We start from the raw sequence: 17,165 nt of genomic DNA, 5'->3' as shown, positions 1-17,165 counted from the left end.
AGCAGGTTCCAGACCCATAGGACCTGAGGTCCAATCGCACAGCCTGATCACTTTCGCAGCCTTGGCAGGTGTGTGACCTCAGGCAAGTGACATTGACTCTGTGTGACTCTGTTTCTTCATCTGGAACACACAAGTGACAACTGGTCCTACTTCTCTAGACCTTGTGGAGGATTTAATTAACTGAAGAATGTGAAGCACTTAGCAGATGCCTGGCACATGACAAGTGCTCAACAATGGTTGGTAATGATTAGTTATTTATGACAAACAAAAACTACACTTTGTGACCTTCTCAAAGATTTAAACAGGAGCTACACCAAGAACAGGATTACATACCTATTAAACCTGTAGTAAACTGATTTTTCTTCCCATTAAACCATCCTATACTTCAACACTGAGGTGCTTTGACCACAAAGAAAATGTTCTTAAGTATGAAAATTTTTACCTGAAACTAAAACATAGTGTGTGTCCTTTCTCTCACAGATTACTCACACTGCTTACTAATGAAGTTCTTAAAGCCACACTGGCTACAGGAGGTTAAGACTTAAATTTGGTTTGAAATAACAAAAATCATCAAATTATTTTACCTCTTTACTATAGACCTTTTTGCATGACAAAAGAGTGACCTGATGCACTTAATGCTTTACCGGACTCTTAATGGCTGCTGCCTATACTGGAATAACTGGGTCAAATGGCGCACACACAAAGGTCACGTACCAGTCACCCCTAACTAAAACTTCAGTGGTCACCGCGTCCTTCCTCTGTACCGTTCTTCCCACATCAACGCCTCCTTCCAGCTGCAACGCCACCTATCTTCACTACAACTGTGGTTTTGCATGTGCATATATGTGAATAAAAATTCCAGAAGGGAAAAAAAAAAAAAACACTTGCCTTATTTGTTTCTTTACTGGAGGGTATTCTATTCAGCAAGCTTTCCACCAGATGTAACTTGGTAAAGCCAGATCCCTCACTGGGGATTGGGAGAGGACCGTTTCTGCCAACTTCACCCAGGGCCGTGCAAGCAGCGATCGCCAGGAGGGGCGAAGTACTGTCCAAAAATGACCCTGCAAGCACAGTTAGACAGAACTGAGAACAGAACATCATTATAACTTCTCTGAACTTATATGTATGATCCATGGACATGAACTAAGGGAGGGGGGACTACTGCAGGGAATGGGGGATACCAGACGGAGGGGGGCAAACAGGGAAAAACTGGGACAAGTGTAATAGCATAATCAATAAAATATGTATTTGAAAAAGACAGTAAAACAAATCAAAGTCTACAGTGTCTTCTAGTTGATAGTTCGTTAATTTTTACTCAGTAGTAAAAACCATGGAAACAGGGCATAGAGTAGTGTCCTTTTTAATGTTTGAAGTTTTTTCCCATAACAGAATCATCTGTTGTATAAAAACATACATGGCCCTGGCTGGTGTAGCTCAGTGGATTGAGCGTGGGCCTGCGAACCAAAGGATGGCGGTTCGATTCCCAGTCAGGGCATATGCCTGGGCTGCAGGCCAGTTCCCAGCAGGAGATGCACAAAAGGAGATGCACACATTGATATTTCTCTCCCTCTCTCCTTTCCTTCCCCTCTAAAGATAAATAAAATCTTTAAAATACACTTTCTCTAATCAAAAAAAAAACCATACAGGAAAAAAATACTACAGAAAGAGTATTTGTATTGCTATTAAAAACACAGAATATGCCCTTTGCAACAGCATGGATGGAACTGGAAAGCATTATGCTGAGTGAAATAAGCCAGGCGGTGAAAGACAAATACCATATGATCTCACCTTTAACAGGAACTTAAACAACAAAACAAACAAGCAAGCAAAATAAAAACAAAGACACTGAAATACAGAACAGGCTGACAGTGACCAGAGGGGAGAGAATTTCAGGGGAAAAGGGGAAGGATTCACAGAAACAAGTATAAAGGACACATGGACAAAAACTAAGGCGGGGAGGTGGGGAGCACTGGGGGGGGGGGGTGGGCTGGGATGGGAGTATAAGACAGAAAACTGTACCTGAGCAATAATTAAATAAGCTTTTTAAAAAATACCGAATTTTTTTAGCATCAAGTAAGCTTTGTGCAAAGGTTTGTGCCTTTAAAGTTCACTACTGTAAAAAAATTTTTAACCCAATTTAAAAACTGCGTGAACCCATTCATTACCTATTGTTTCCGTGGCGCTCTGAATGAGTTCCTCCTGCTCAGGCAGGTGGTCGGCACTCGTCTCCAGGTCTCCTTGCTCTGCCATTCTCGTCTTCTTTTTAGTCAAGTATCTTCCTACTGTGAATCCCAACGCAAGCAAGGATCCGTGCTGTATCTCTGGGCTCTGCGTTTAACAAGACAACAGCACATGTCTCTGTCACTCTCTCCCAATCGCAAGAATCAACAGCTGTGTGTTTATTAGTCATCTCTCCAACAAAACACAAGGCCAAAAAAATAAACTGATCTTCTGAGGTTCTACTGGATGCTAACGAATCAGGCTTGGGGAGTAAGAGAAACTCTGAGTTTCTAACACAGATAATTAATTCCAAGGAGCTGAGGTGAGTCTCGCTTCACTTTAAGACTCAGAGTCCGTAATCCCACGCCCACACCAGCTCTGGGTGAGGTGGCTCTCTTGCATGTTGCCACAGCACCCAAACTTTCTTCTGGCTCACAGCACTCACGTAACTCCACTATCATAATGTTCAAGCCTGATTTCTCCCCACTGCCAACCAAACACAATGAACAGATACTACTTGTAACTGCTAAAACTCCAAACTCAAGGCCAGCAGTAACATATTCGAAAGCACATGGTTTTGAGAGTGTTTTCTGATAGAACAGGCACAATAATAGGCAGCAGCGTATGTATTTACTCCCCACTACAGTCCTAGAACCCAAACAGAGTGCCTTTCAGAGACACAAAGCTCTCAAATTTATTGAGTAAACTGACTCAATCAATGCATTATCTACCTCATTTAATCTTTACAATCATAAAAGTTCATTTTACAAAAAAGAACACGAGAGCTAAAAACATATTAGATGCTTTTGTAAAATTCCACCTCCCACAAAAGAGAATGAAGAGCACAGTGGTGACGTACATGATTATCTTTTGCAGTCTTTATAAGCTGCTCTATCATTGACTTCAACTCATTTCCCGACACCGTGGACACCACCACAGAGTAAAACAACGCCGCGAGTTCCCGCATCTCTTCTTTGCTGCTATTCATCAGACTCTGAGTGGTGTAGAAAAGACATATATACATATAAATGATACACAGTCATCTTCCTTCTGATAACATCTAACATTTCAGACTAAGAGAATAAATGATACATTGTTCAATGCATGAGAAAAAAACACACACTATTTCAAAATAAAAGTTGAATTATATATCAAAATCTGTGCATTTCCATCCCAGATACAAAGTATAAAACAAGTGAAGTGAATACACAGACGATCATACACACAAGTCAAATGCTTTCTGTTAAGTGCCCAACAGGCTACATGGTCTCCGTCACCACTCCATCCCGCCACTGCGGTGCAAAGGCAGTGACGGACAATAAACGAATGTAGACACTAGTCTCACATGTCAGGAAACGTTATTCATCTTCTGGTTATTTTTCAAATGTAAAAACCATTTAAAAATGTAAAAACCATTCTTAGCCTTCAGGCTGTGTGAAAACAGGCCAGATTTGGCACATCGACTGGAGTTTGATGAGCCCTGATCAACAAGATCAAAAGTCAAAAACTCTAACATCAGTTTAAAATCAGCAAATATTCACCAAGAATAAAAACCCTCTGCACTAGAAGAAATTTCATGAGAGCAGATTGTCCAGAAAAGCAGAAAGCTCACACACACACCTCGCAGTGAGGTCCATTCGTGCTTCACACATGAAGAGATAATCTGTACATTATACTGTAATTCAAGCTGCAATTTCCAGAAGAACTTCATGATGTAGCACAAGAAGTACATAAAATATAGGAGACCACAGCTATACTGGGAACATTGTTCACTGTTTAACTGAAAGTCAAATTTAACTGAGTGTCTTGCATTTTTATCTCTAACTGTGGCAATTCTTTCGGCGTGACCATGGGACAGGAGCACTGCCCCACACAGCCGGTGAGCGTGTGAACAGGCACCTCACATGTGGGTGAGCACCACCAAGGCTGCTACAGCACATGTCCTCCACTCCAATTCCATGGACTCCAACTAAAAACTATGCTTCCTCAAATTCAGAATAATGGACCCCTCATTGCAACAAAATGCAAGTGCCTTAAATGACCATCAGCAAGGATCTAAAATAAATGCGGCATATTTGAACAACAAAAAACAATGAAGTCGCCGAAGAAGATGCTCTCCCTGTAATTATACAGGAATACCTGCACATTGTAGCATTAAATAAAATAAAGTAGGGAACAAAACCAAGTGAATAACCATGCTACCTTGTGTAAAAGAAAGGAGAAAAATTAAAAACGTGTATTTTTACTTATGCATATATGCATAAGTAAGCTGTAGAACATACACCACCTATAAATAAGTGATGACCTATGTATGTTTGTCAAAGAGAAAGGGAGGACACAGGAAGTTCGGGGATTTGGGTCGGTGGGAGACAGTTATGGAAAGAAGACGTTTCACAGATTTTTTACTTAAACTATACAAATCTATTACACTTTAAAAAGTAGACAATTGTTTTTTACTCATGAGTCTCAATTTCTCTCCCACTCTGACTACGTGGATGCAATGGCCTATGTGCTTCTCAGTGAGCGTCTGATGGTGAGTTTTCAAAATGACTGAAGGCAGCACAGCACACAGGAGCCCCGGCAGGAAGGCAGGAATCATGAGGCAGATGTTTGTAGGACACAGACTCAAAGAGAAATGCACACGCACAGGACATACTTTGATCCATTCTGTCTTGTCCACGAATTTGACAGCCAGCTTCTCTGGATACACTGAGACAGCTTCCAAGAGACAGTACATGACTGGCAAGCCTAAATAAGAGAGAATTCAGAATGATTTTAATTTCAAAAGAAGAAAGAAACACTCAGGGATCATTAAACTCCTTTAAAAGATAAGACTGCTGCTTAAGGAGGCATTCTCCAGTTCTACAAAAATTTACCTAAATACAGGGTGCGATTCGACACAGCAAATTTACAGACTAGTGATCTTTTATAGATGCCCTGTTCTTCACACCCACTTCCAAAGTAAAAATGCATCATCTATTATTACCACTTCTTTCCGAAAAGAGAAACAACGTACCAAGGATGAATCAGATAAGTTTAGAAAAGAAACAGACTAATGTTCAATTACAGTAGTGAAGAGAGACAATAAGTTTTGCTATAAATTCTTAGCTGACTTTAAAATTAGATTCTGCCTTGAGTGCTATATATACACACGTATCTCTGTCCTGGACATCACAACCTCCTACCTCCTACACCTGCTAACAGCTGCTGCAGCAGGCCGATGTAGATCTGAACAGGGTTGGTTTCTCCGCTCTTGGAAGATGACGAGGATGCTGTCTGGTTGCCTGTCATTAAAGTCCTTATATAGCGTCCTATGGCGGGGGCGTGATCTTGCATATCCGCCAAACTCTGAGAGGTGGGCACCACTCCTGCACTGTGAGCTAGGCACATTCGTAAGTACAGAACTATCTAAAGATAGAAGGAAGAAGAACACCAGGTAAGTTTCTCAAAAAAAAAAAAAAAAGCCATGTGGGAAGACAGTCTTCAAACTGACAACTTGCAGTTCTGATCCCCCGACCTCCTTTGTAAAGCTATTCAACAATCTTCACAGAAGCTGAAAAATATGACTCAATACAGTCACTGAAATTACCCTAATGGAACAAAATTTACCTAACAAGCTTTTATAAATCCAAACAGTGTTCTTTAGTGGCATTTAATGGAGTTAAAATGCAAACCCAACTTTAAAAGTCTAAAACATTACAGGAAAAATCATTATATGTTAAAAGGAATGTGTGTGTGTGTGAGAGAGAGAGACAGAGAGAGAGAAGGGAGGAGAGAGAGAGAGAGAAGGGAGGAGAGAGAGAGAGAGAAGGAGAGAGAGAGAGAGAAGGGAGGAGAGAGAGAGAAGGGAGGAGAGAGAGAGAAGGGAGGAGAGAGAGAGAAGGGAGGAGGGGGAGAGAGAGAAGGGAGGAGAGAGAGAGAAGGGAGGAGAGAGAGGGGGAGAGAGGAGGAGGAGAGAGAGAAGGGAGGAGAGAGAGAGAGGGAGGAGAGAGAGAGAGAGAGAGAGAGAGAGAGAGAGAGAGAAGGGAGGAGAGAGAGAGAGGGAGGAGAGAGAGAGAGAAGGGAGGAGAGAGAGAGAGAGAGAGAGAGGGGAGGAGAGAGAGAGAGAGGGAGGAGAGAGAGAGAAGGGAGGAGAGAGAGAGAAGGGAGGAGAGAGAGAGAGAGAAGGGAGGAGAGAGAGAGAGACGGGAGGAGAGAGAGAGAGGGGGAGAGAGAGAGAGGGAGAGAGAGAGAGAAGGGAGGGAGAGAGAGAGAGAGGAGAGAGAGAGAGAGAAGGGAGGAGAGAGAGAGAGGGGGGAGAGAGAAGGGAGAGAGAGAGAGAGAGGGAGGAGAGAGAGAAGGGAGAGAGAGAGAGAGAGAGAAGGGAGGAGAGAGAGAGAAGGGAGGAGAGAGAGAGAAGGGAGGAGAGAGAGAGAAGGGAGGAGAGAGAGAGAGACGGGAGGAGAGAGAGAGAGGCTGACGGAGCCAACAACACCGAGGCGAATGATCTATTCCTGTGCAACTCCAGTTGTATTTACTCTCCACTAACAAGAGAATTTGAGAAAACGGTGCCAATCACTACAGAAGAGCAAATGTAACGCCATGAAAGCCTCGGATGTAAACTGGCTACGAAGCGGCCCTCCGAAAGCGCCTTGCCTGACAGCCGGATGAGGACAGGCAGCGGTTTCGCTGGGAGTAGTCTTACTCTTGTCATTGTAATCAATGCCAGCCGGTGACTAAACAACAGAATCTCCAACAGTAAATGTGATGATAAATGAATCTCACTCTCCAATCTTCAAGACTAGATAACCCAACCACTTCAACATATTGTTGGCTTTTTAAAAGATTTTATTTATTTTTAAAGAGAGGGGAGGAGAGGGAGACAGAAAGGGAGAGAAACATCAGTGTGTGGTTGCCTCTTGTGCACCCCCCACTGGGGACCTGGCCCACAACCCAGACATGAGCCCTGACTGGGAATCAAACCAGCGACCCTTTGGTTCACAAGCCAGCACTCATATCTGATTTGCTGTAAAATCCGAAGAGTAATCAATGGGAGGCATCCAGTTCTTTCACAAAGAGAAACTCACTGAGATAAATTATTTATAGACTCTACTATGAATTAAAATAACACTAATTACCAACACTGTTTTTCTAAGAAACAACCATAAAGAACAAGGACCCCCACATCAGGAGTTTATTGGGAACACAAAAAATGCGCATGCCGACCCTACCTCTCCGAAGGCCGCCGGGTTAAACGGAAGGACCGTGGTCCCTGTCATGTACTTGGCTGGAGTTTTCATTCGATGAGAAGCCTAACAAAATGAGCCCAAAACGAACACAATCACTGAAAAATGGAGCGCATGCGTTCTTCAGTTCTTATAGCTACATTACTGTTTGCTACTGTTTTTTCTAGTCAAACATTTTTCCATCAATCGTGCTGATTGTTCATGTTCCTCAAACCTGCATTGACGGGTGTGTTCCATTTTCTTCCTCATGCGTTCACTGGCTTTGTTAAAAAGAATAAACCTACTCAGGCCCCACTAACATCGCCGCCAGAGGCCAAGGCACGCCAGCTCTTTTTATTAACAATGGAGGCAGGAGGAACAAGTGAGCACAAAGGCATCTTCTGACCACACACAGGACTGTGCAAACGGGGAAAAAATCCTGGCTGCTTGGTACTGAGCTTCCAACACCCTTACGCTGTCCGTCTGAGAAAGAGCAGGGACCAGCAGTAGGGGCAGAGTATGCTGGGGTCACCCGCACCTCCCAGCACACCCAAAGGAACCCTGGGGTGTAAAGTGGAACAGGACCAGGGCTGGGGCAGGACTGCCGCCACCCTCGCCTCTACCCGCAGAGAACACTGGGCAAGAACAGGAGACTCGCAAAAGCACACGTGACGTTCTCTGAGGATCGCAGAGGAAAAAACCCAGACCGCTCCCTGCATCATTCTTACACTCAAGGTGCCTTAAATAATGTCATAAAAATAAAAAGGAGATGTATTTTTAAGCAAGTCATACTAAGGAAAAAAACTTCAAGTACAGCCGAGGTGATACAGAGCATAAAAGGAATTGTGAGCAAATCAGGTTTGGGCAAAACGGATCAATCTAAGAAGTATATTTTTCTCCTCGTTTTGTACCTTCCTCTTACTGTAAATATTGGCATTGTTAGAAACGTTACCACTATTCAACACTTAGTGATAACATTTTAAATGCATCAGCTAAAATCTGTATGCTTATTTTCATCATCTATTATACAACTCTAATTATCTGAAGTTGTAATTATCAATGCCATACCTTTTCTTGAATATAATACACCATTTCTGGGAATGAAGGCATCTGCTTAGAAGCACTTTCTTTTCTGTTTTTACCCGGAAGACACCTTAATACTCGTTGTGCTTCTCCGTGAACTTCTTCCCGTCTTTCAGACAAATAAAAATAGGAAATAAATTTCACCGATTGCAGAATGGTCATTTGAAGACAAAGAATAGCAATTTTATTTGGTCGCTAGGGTTTTGAGAAAATGCCTTACATGTATTCTTGGCTACTTAAGCGGAGTTATAAGATACATTATAAGAAATTACTTCTCTCTGGCAAATTTCATGAGGTTTGAAGAGTCACATGGCTTGCATTTTTTAATTTTACCCCCAGACAAAAACAAGACAGGTTATAACTACAGATTTACATTATACCAAGGGCCATAATTTTAACTCTTGTATTAACTGCTTCTAAATTCCATAGACCAGCATTACAAACATAATTTTAGTAATTTTCAAACAAACTTAAAATGAACCTGAATTAAAATTAACACCTTTGAAAACTTACGGGTCTCCTGCAGCTAGTAGGAGCAGGTATCTGGAAGGTATATGATCTGAGGGAAACACTGTGCTGGCAAATTTCACAGCCACTTGTCGAACTTGAACTTCAGGCTATTTGACACATAAACACACACAAAAAACACACACAGATTTTTAAAAAATTAACAACTCATTCCAGTCAAGATGAGTCATCTTAATTGTAAACAATAAAAATCAAAGTTGTTGTCTCAGTAAATATGTCTAAATAAATATAATCAAGACAAAGCATTCATCTATGATCTTTAATCATGGTGTTATCATGACTTTGGACAGTGATATCACTTAAAAAACACTTTCATGATCTAAGACCTTCCAAGTAAAGCAGGAAAACCCACAAAGATCATCACCAGAGAATTCCTCTGTACACACGCATCCTCAGCCCAACCTTGGGACCAGGGTCACTGCGAAAAGTTTCTGGCCACCACCTCTGCTTCCCCAGCTCTCAAACTCTGAGTCACGTGAGTGAAATTCAGGTATTCCACTGGGAACACAGAGCTTACTTAGAATCCCTACAACTTTGAAGCAAAACAGCTCCAGCTCTTGAGATTAGCTCTCAAGTTAAAACTTCCTCCAAAGCACAGTTTCAACTACATAAATATGTTCAATTAACTTAAATAGATTAATAATCTAGGAAGACAAAGTTCAACCAGAAAAGCAATTGTAGAATCTAACAATGCTAAAAGCTTTGTTCTCATGTACGTTCTGCCTAGGTCATTCATTCATCCAGTCACAACATAAGTGGGATGCAAGCTATTAAAATATATACACTGTCCCATTCATTCAGCTATTCTTGCTCTTTAGCATTCCCTCAGCTACTTAAAAGAATAATGATAATGCCCTGGCTGGTGTGGCTCAATGGACTGAGTGCCAGACTGTGGACCAAAAGGTCGCTGGTTCAATTCCCAGTCAGGGCACATGCCTGGGTTGTGGGTCAGGTCCCCAGTTAGGGGCACACAAGAGGCAACCACACATTGATGTTTCTCACCCTCTGTTTCTCTCTTCCTTCCCCTTTCTCTAAAAATAAATAAATAAAAATATTTTTTTAAAAAGAGTAATGGTATTAAGACCTATTCTATATAATTTAGCCTAGTACCTGGGTTACCTTAAATGTATGCTGAGAAAATAAATTACCTTTGGCTTGGTAATACTGTTATGTGATTTGTCTGCACAAATATAAAGAGCACCCGTGTGCAATATACAAGCATCACATATCCTTGTAGGGTTTCCTAGAAAAACTTTTAAGTATTCTGACCTTCCAAATAAGCCTATACTTCTTTGTCTATGATATATGACCACGAGCCATGTTCACCAAGAGCATTTGACAATGGGACTCTATACATAAGCTTCCTGAGTGTACATACTTACCCTGTCATATCTCAACAGATACCACAGACCTCTCTGAACCTTTAATAATTCCCTCAATATAATATATTAAATATGCCAGCCAAATATTAGAAAATGCAACCTATGTTAATCTCACCAATACTGTTGACGTCACTCCCTTTTCTAATCTCCCTCGCTTTCTATTCATAGAAACGAAGGACAAAGAACTCACTGGAGAAAACGTGTACTATTTTATACTGTATACAGGAAGTGTGCACACATATGTGTATGTGTGTGTCCATAACTACAGATACTCACAACTCTCGCGTGAATGCCCATGGACACCAGACCAAGAGGCACAGAAAGAAGAGGAGCCCGTGGGGCGGGGTTGGCCTCCTTCCTACCGACGTGCTTTGCTCGACAGACCTGGTCTTTTTTCCCCCACCCCGGCTCCTCTCCCCCAGCGTCACCTAGAGAACTCCCCCCACAGACTGTAGTGCACAGCTACCAGTTAAGACAAAACACCCCCAAACTGGAGGACACGATGTCAAGAACAGTTTTCCATCATGGAAAGTTTTAAACACAAAGCTTCTTTGAATATCACTAACTACTCCTTCTCCCCTGAAATCGGATTTCCATCTCAAAAAATCAAAACTCTAGAGACCATAAATCATAGTCCAAGTGAAAGCAAATAACCCTCTTATATTATCGAGATAACTCAAGAGAAAAGCAAGTCAAACTTTGTTCTTAAGAGCATAACATGAACCTACTGCCAGCCGTTAAGCGCTTGCATTGTGGGACCCACCTTTATCAGGTACGAAGCCACAAGCGCCTCCATGAGGGTGCGCTGTGCTCCTTCCAAACTACTGTAAGCGCCAACCATCATCGATAATGCTTCTTGAATAGCAAGTCGAGTCTCAGGCTCTTCCTATAAAGATAATACAAAGTGGCGTTTCTGTCCTGGTTGGGTTCCCAGGTAAGCATCCAAATGGAAAGCATGCACTTGCCAGGCATCTCCCTACCTTACACAGGGCTTCAAAAAGCTGCTGCACGAGCGCTATGTCCTTCGTGAACAGATGGGGCATTCGGCTGTAAGAGATTCAAGACCATCGCTACTATGAGAAATCTCCATGAGATGGAAGAAAACAAAATTAATCACGAATGATCCTAAACTTGCCATTTCACCTCTAAAGACCACACCGCCATCAACAGATTACCTACCCACGCAAATATTTACTCCCTCAACTGTCTAATCCAAGTAACCCTTGATTAACATATACATTATCCAGATATTCTCTTCATTGTATTCCATGCATTCAGTTAACATTTCTGATTTTAATGATAATTAAGGCCAAATCACTAGTGAAACTAAAGGCTACTGTGATGAGGGGCCTGGTTACTTCACGCCAAAGGACAAGGGACAAGGTTTGCTGATGACCCTGCCTGCATCAGCTGACCTCGGGGGGCTTTTTTCTGAGTCCCAAAGCCCCTTCCCTGCAGAGAACAGAAGAGCAAGACCTAGTTTCCACAGGCCGAACCAGAACCTGCGCCAGGGCTACAAGCAGCGCCTGGGGCCACTGAGGATGCTGCGCCTTGACCTCTGCTTTGGAATATGGCGAAGGAAGAGGAAAGCAGGAGGAACTGGAAGGAGGAAATTATACTAAGCAGAAGAAAAAAATCCATCTTTGGAAACAGGACCACTCAGAATCAAAATGTAACACTATCAGAAAAGAGAATCACTAGCAAAAGCTTGATTATGGGGGTTATAAAGACTAGTAGTGAGGAGCAAGAGTAACACTTAAGGTCAATCAAATGTCTCTTGGATACAAGAAAATGGAACCCACTGTGACACAATCCAGTTCAAAATCTCCTTTCGAGACTATCATTTAATATGGTAGCATATCCTCAAGTGTAAACTAAAATTTCCCCCATCGTTTTCCTGCTACAAGGAAGACATTTCTAAACAATCCATGGCCATTAAATACATTTCCTTTCAGAATCACGACAAACTTATTCTCTTTCCATTATTAACACCACATAATTTCTTAGTTTACCAACAGGGTACCTGTCACTGAAAAAAGAATTTACTCACCTGGAGAGTTTTCCAACAGCTGAATATGCCATTGACAGTAGCTTAGGGTCCTTGAAATTAAGAAGAAAAAAAGAACAAAAAATAGACAAAACAAAACAAAAAAAAACACAGTAAACGGCAAAACCTTTTGCTGCATTTATACGCATCATTTTACTCCTGGGTAACCCTAGTCTCACTCTGCCTAACTGCATGATATTAACATCTGAACAAAACAAACAAAGAAAGTCCAAACCCAGAGTTTATCACACTACTCAAAGGAAAACAAACAAAACGTTTATCCCAACACACTCCAAAAGGAAAATGCAGTGGTCACACATGAAAAGGTTCTCTTAGCTGGCGCTAAGTTCAGGATATTTTCAACACTGTGTAATCTGCAAACACCAAAATTCCTCTTCAACACACTCGGAAGGCGGCTTATTAACTTATTAGAAAATTCACCGCTCATCTGGCAAGCTAAATTGATCCTCCTTTTACCACCCAAAATTATAGTGACTGGTTCTCCCACAATCTGTACTTCTCATTTCCACTGTAACAAGTTAAAAGGATCATAGTCACCAAGTGAGCTAGTGAGGTCACCTCCTCAAACGAATTTTACATGGTTTCATGTAAACCAATTGTCTGATTACTAAGAACAAAATAACTTTTCCGTGAGGTGCAGTTTATACAATTAACGCAGGATTCACCCGCCCACACCTAGATGGCCATTCTAATGGACTCGATTTTATGCATCCATCATTGGGAAGACAGATAGGTATCATCTGGAGGTAAGGGGATTCAGAGCCGTGGCTTACCTGGCCTGGCTACCCTAATTTTAAATACACAAACTCTCCCAAAAAGCCCCAGAGCATTTTTATTTCTACCAACCATCCAAATCATCTGATTATCTGTGCCATAAAAATCATCTTGTTTCTAGGCCTTAAAAACCACGAAAGCACTACACAGGAGAAGATGGGACAGCCAGGCCTAACACGGCCCCAGAGTACAAATGCACAGCAAATGAACAGCTTTTCACCACTAGTAACATCTACTAATGTGCCTTCATTGTGCTGAATAATGTTCGTACCATCTCATTTAAATAATTCAATTAAGTAGTATTATTTTCATTTTCCTATTAAAGAACTAAGATCCAAAGAATTTTAGTGACTCACCAAAGAACAAAACCGGGATTCAAGCTCAATTCTAACTCCAAGCAGCAAAACCTCAATCCCTGTACTATTACAAACATGCATTCATGCTTGGCTAAGACCAAGGAAAATAATGCTAACTGGTGTTCTTAAAAACCTTCCTTCTTTAAGCAAGTTCCCCAAAATACTAGAGATAGTAAGAGGGTCACAGCAGGAACAAACAACAGGACTCAAATGCTGTAATCCAAAAACTCCTCATCCAACTTAGCTTAAGGAATCAAAAATTTACTGAATGCATGTTTTGATAGAATTCTGAATCGGTAAAATCCAAGACCCTAAGAATTAACACTATTTCTCAATATAAGAAAATCCAAATTGACTCATACAGAAATAAATCATAAAATTTCATTCTTTTCATTCCATTTTACAGAGTGCCTAAAAGCAGAATACAACACATTTCTTTTTTGAAATGTTAAAGTGATAAGACCCCTGAAGATTCATCTCAGTTTTTATCACCTATTTCCAAAAGAAAAAGGAAAAGGTGCCAGTGATTTCTTCAATTTGCACCACTTCAAGTGAAAATGTTAGGAAATGATGGTACAATATCAAGCTGTAACTAACTAAACCAACATGTAGACCAAAAAAGTTTTTAACAGAAAATACTTTAAAATATAAAATATTAACAAAATTTGAGACAAGTCACTTACTTCTTTATATTCATTGATTAGCTTGGTGAGACCATTCAAAAGCATTGGACCTAATGGCTTAATCTTGATTTCTGGACAACTTCAAAAGAAAACAGCACATACACACAAAGCAAGATAAGAATCTTAATAGTTACATATATTTTCAGATAATTACTTAAAATAATTACCAGCAACTGAAATAAATTAAAATCACCTATGAAAATCTGAATTTTTTTAAAGAGCAAACATGATTTTTTCTAGAAAAGACACACTTGAATCATCTGATCGCTCCAACAGCTGGGAAACTCAACAGTCAAATAGTCCCAAAAACTTACGTTATACAAATGTGGTGCACAAATTGCAGGGATAACGTTCTTAATTTTGAATTCGTGTTTGTACCAAAAAGTCCATCGTACACCACCTAGGAGAAAGAAACTAGCGGTCAAGGACACCGATTAACAGGAATAGCTATGGACTGTTCTCAAATACGAGGATTCAACAGCACGTCTTTCGCACTACACCCTGTTCTCCAACCTGAACACAGTTCTCTTTAACACGCGCACACATTTTAGCTGACACACCGAGGACACCAATCAGCAGCTCCGGTCAACGGTCCGTGGGGTGACAAACGCGACGGCTGCTCCCCCCAGTCTGCAAAACTTGGGGCTCCACCACCAGAAAGTCACACAGACTGCAGGCTGCGGGGGCCGCCACTCTGCCAGCCGGGCTACACAGAGGACACTAGCAGGTAAGGTCACTTGGGGGGAATCAGGTTTCTAAATTACACTTAGAACAAGTTACTTTAAAAAGCCTCATGGAAAATACAGAAATTAAAGCTTTTTTTTTTTTATTATTATTCCAGAGAGAGAAGAAGGAGAAGGAAGAGAGAGGGCGGAAGAGTGGGCAGGGGGAGAGAGAGAGAGAGAGAGAGAAACATCAATGTGATAGAAACATGGATCGGGTGCCTCTGTATGTGCCACGACCAAGGACCAAACCTGCCATCCAGGCCTGTGCTGTGACTGGGAATCAAACCCATAAGCCTTTGGTTTATGGAACAATGCTCCAACCAACTACGCCACACCGGCCAGGGCAAAATGAAAGCATTCTAAAGTGTACAGGAGAGGTACAGGAGCTCCATGTACTACGTAGTCCTGTCTAGACAGCAAAAATAGCAAACAGCACATGAGACTTGTGGAGTAGCCAGAGGTTTCAGATATTAAGCATCAACATCAAAGAAATCTAAACTCCTCAAATTCCTACTTTTTATGGGAAAGAGAATCTTACACTTAAAAAAAAAACCATACTGTTCCCTGAAACTACTAGCTGCATTCTGATATTATTGAATACTTAACAATAACAAGTGACTGGACACAGTATTGAGCATCTGCTGTATAATCAACACTAATCAAGGGACTGTGAGATACAGAAAAGGCAATAAGCCTTGCTATTAGGGCACTCGACCTTGTTGAAGAGTCAAGTACATACATGAAAAATGACATAAAACTATACATTGGGTTGACCAAAAAGTCCATATGGCCTTTTCCATAAAATAAAAGATACATTTTTCATTTTTACCAATAACTCTATTGATTTGGGTATTTTGAGTATGCAGGCTGTCTCCCACTATTGGCTTCTAGTGGGTAGAGGCCAGGGGTGCTGCTGAACATGTTCCAATGCATAAGACCACCCCACAGCAAATAATTATTTGGCCAAAATAACAACAGTACCAAGAAACTTCTCAAAGCACTTCTGACATGCTCAATCAGTCACAGCACCTTCTCTACACACTATACAGATGGTTTTTTGCATTTCAGTTGCTTTTTTACCTTTCTTGAAATAATTAAAGCATAGGATGCCAACAATGTTGCATTATCTTCTTCAATCTTCCATATTTAAATAGCTACACAAAAAATATACCGATTGTGAGTTCCAGCCAAGACGAAGGCGTAGCTAAAAACACTTCCCATCCTCGCACAACCAAAAGAAGGATAACGACCAATTTAAAAACAAAAAGCAACCAGAACTGCCAGAATAGCAAACTGCATGGAAATCCAACAACCAAGGAGTTAAAGAAACATTCATCCAGACCAGTAGGAGGGGCGGAGACAAGCAGCAGGGCAGGTGAAGAGGACCCAGGAAAAGGCCACGGACCCCACTGGCAAGGAGGGTCTGGCTCACCGGGAAACGAGAGACTCAAAACCTCTAGTAGTAAAATACCATAAGGATTGTGAAGACAGGAGAACTCCCAGTCTCACAGGAGAATCTGTTGTAAAGTGGGGATAGAGTGGAATAAGCTAGTGGCATAGTTCCCTCTTTGACCTCTCCCCCACAGACAGCGCCAACACACAGCAAAGGGGTTCGCTCCACCCTGGAAAATACCTAAGACTCTGCCCCCCCACAACATAACAGGCACAGAGAAAAAGAAATACGGCCCAAATGAAAGAACAGATCAACACTCCAGAAAAAGAGCTAAGCAACCAGGAGATAGATAACCTATCTGATACAGAGTTCAAAACAATGCTAATCAGGATGCTCACAGAATTGATGAAGCTCGGTTGCAAAATAAAGGAAGAAATACAGGCTACACAAATTGAAGTAAAGCAAAATATACAAGGAACCAACAGTGAAGGGAAGGAACCTGGGACTGAAATCAACAATTTGGAATAGAAGGAAAAAATAAGCATTCAACCAGAATAAAAAGAAGAAACAAGAATTTTAAAAAATGAGGAGAGGTGCAGGAACATCTGGGACAACTTTAAGTGCTCCAACATGCGAATCATAGGGCTGCCAGAAGGAGAAGAGGAAGCACAAGAAATTGAAAACTTATCTGAACAAATAATAAAGGAAAATTTTCCCAATCTGGTAAAGGAAATAGACTTCTAGGAAGT

General features: G+C 41.3%; 1 protein-coding gene across 3 annotated transcripts in view; it reads right to left on the bottom strand.

Annotated features, from left to right (window-relative positions):
- The window catches only part of ECPAS (Ecm29 proteasome adaptor and scaffold), a 97,507-nt gene that overhangs the window by 33,089 nt on the left and 47,253 nt on the right, over positions 1 to 17,165 (bottom strand). For all 3 annotated transcript variants that reach the window (XM_053656098.1, XM_053656099.1, XM_053656100.1), the window contains 13 exons: positions 14,613 to 14,698; positions 14,299 to 14,377; positions 12,468 to 12,517; positions 11,398 to 11,464; positions 11,181 to 11,303; positions 9,021 to 9,124; positions 8,493 to 8,616; positions 7,431 to 7,511; positions 5,406 to 5,628; positions 4,877 to 4,968; positions 3,080 to 3,214; positions 2,166 to 2,328; positions 889 to 1,061 (listed from right to left, as the gene is read on the bottom strand). In XM_053656098.1, the coding sequence (XP_053512073.1) occupies positions 889 to 1,061; positions 2,166 to 2,328; positions 3,080 to 3,214; positions 4,877 to 4,968; positions 5,406 to 5,628; positions 7,431 to 7,511; positions 8,493 to 8,616; positions 9,021 to 9,124; positions 11,181 to 11,303; positions 11,398 to 11,464; positions 12,468 to 12,517; positions 14,299 to 14,377; positions 14,613 to 14,698 (1,500 nt within the window). The remainder of the gene's footprint in view (positions 1 to 888; positions 1,062 to 2,165; positions 2,329 to 3,079; positions 3,215 to 4,876; positions 4,969 to 5,405; positions 5,629 to 7,430; positions 7,512 to 8,492; positions 8,617 to 9,020; positions 9,125 to 11,180; positions 11,304 to 11,397; positions 11,465 to 12,467; positions 12,518 to 14,298; positions 14,378 to 14,612; positions 14,699 to 17,165) is intronic.

Source organism: Artibeus jamaicensis, unplaced genomic scaffold, assembly GCF_021234435.1.
Source record: "Artibeus jamaicensis isolate MK-2021 breed Jamaican fruit bat unplaced genomic scaffold, CSHL_Jam_final scaffold_1964, whole genome shotgun sequence".
NCBI lineage: Eukaryota > Metazoa > Chordata > Mammalia > Chiroptera > Phyllostomidae > Artibeus > Artibeus jamaicensis.
Note: the sequence above shows the minus strand (reverse complement) of the source record. Positions and strands in the feature narration are given on the sequence as shown.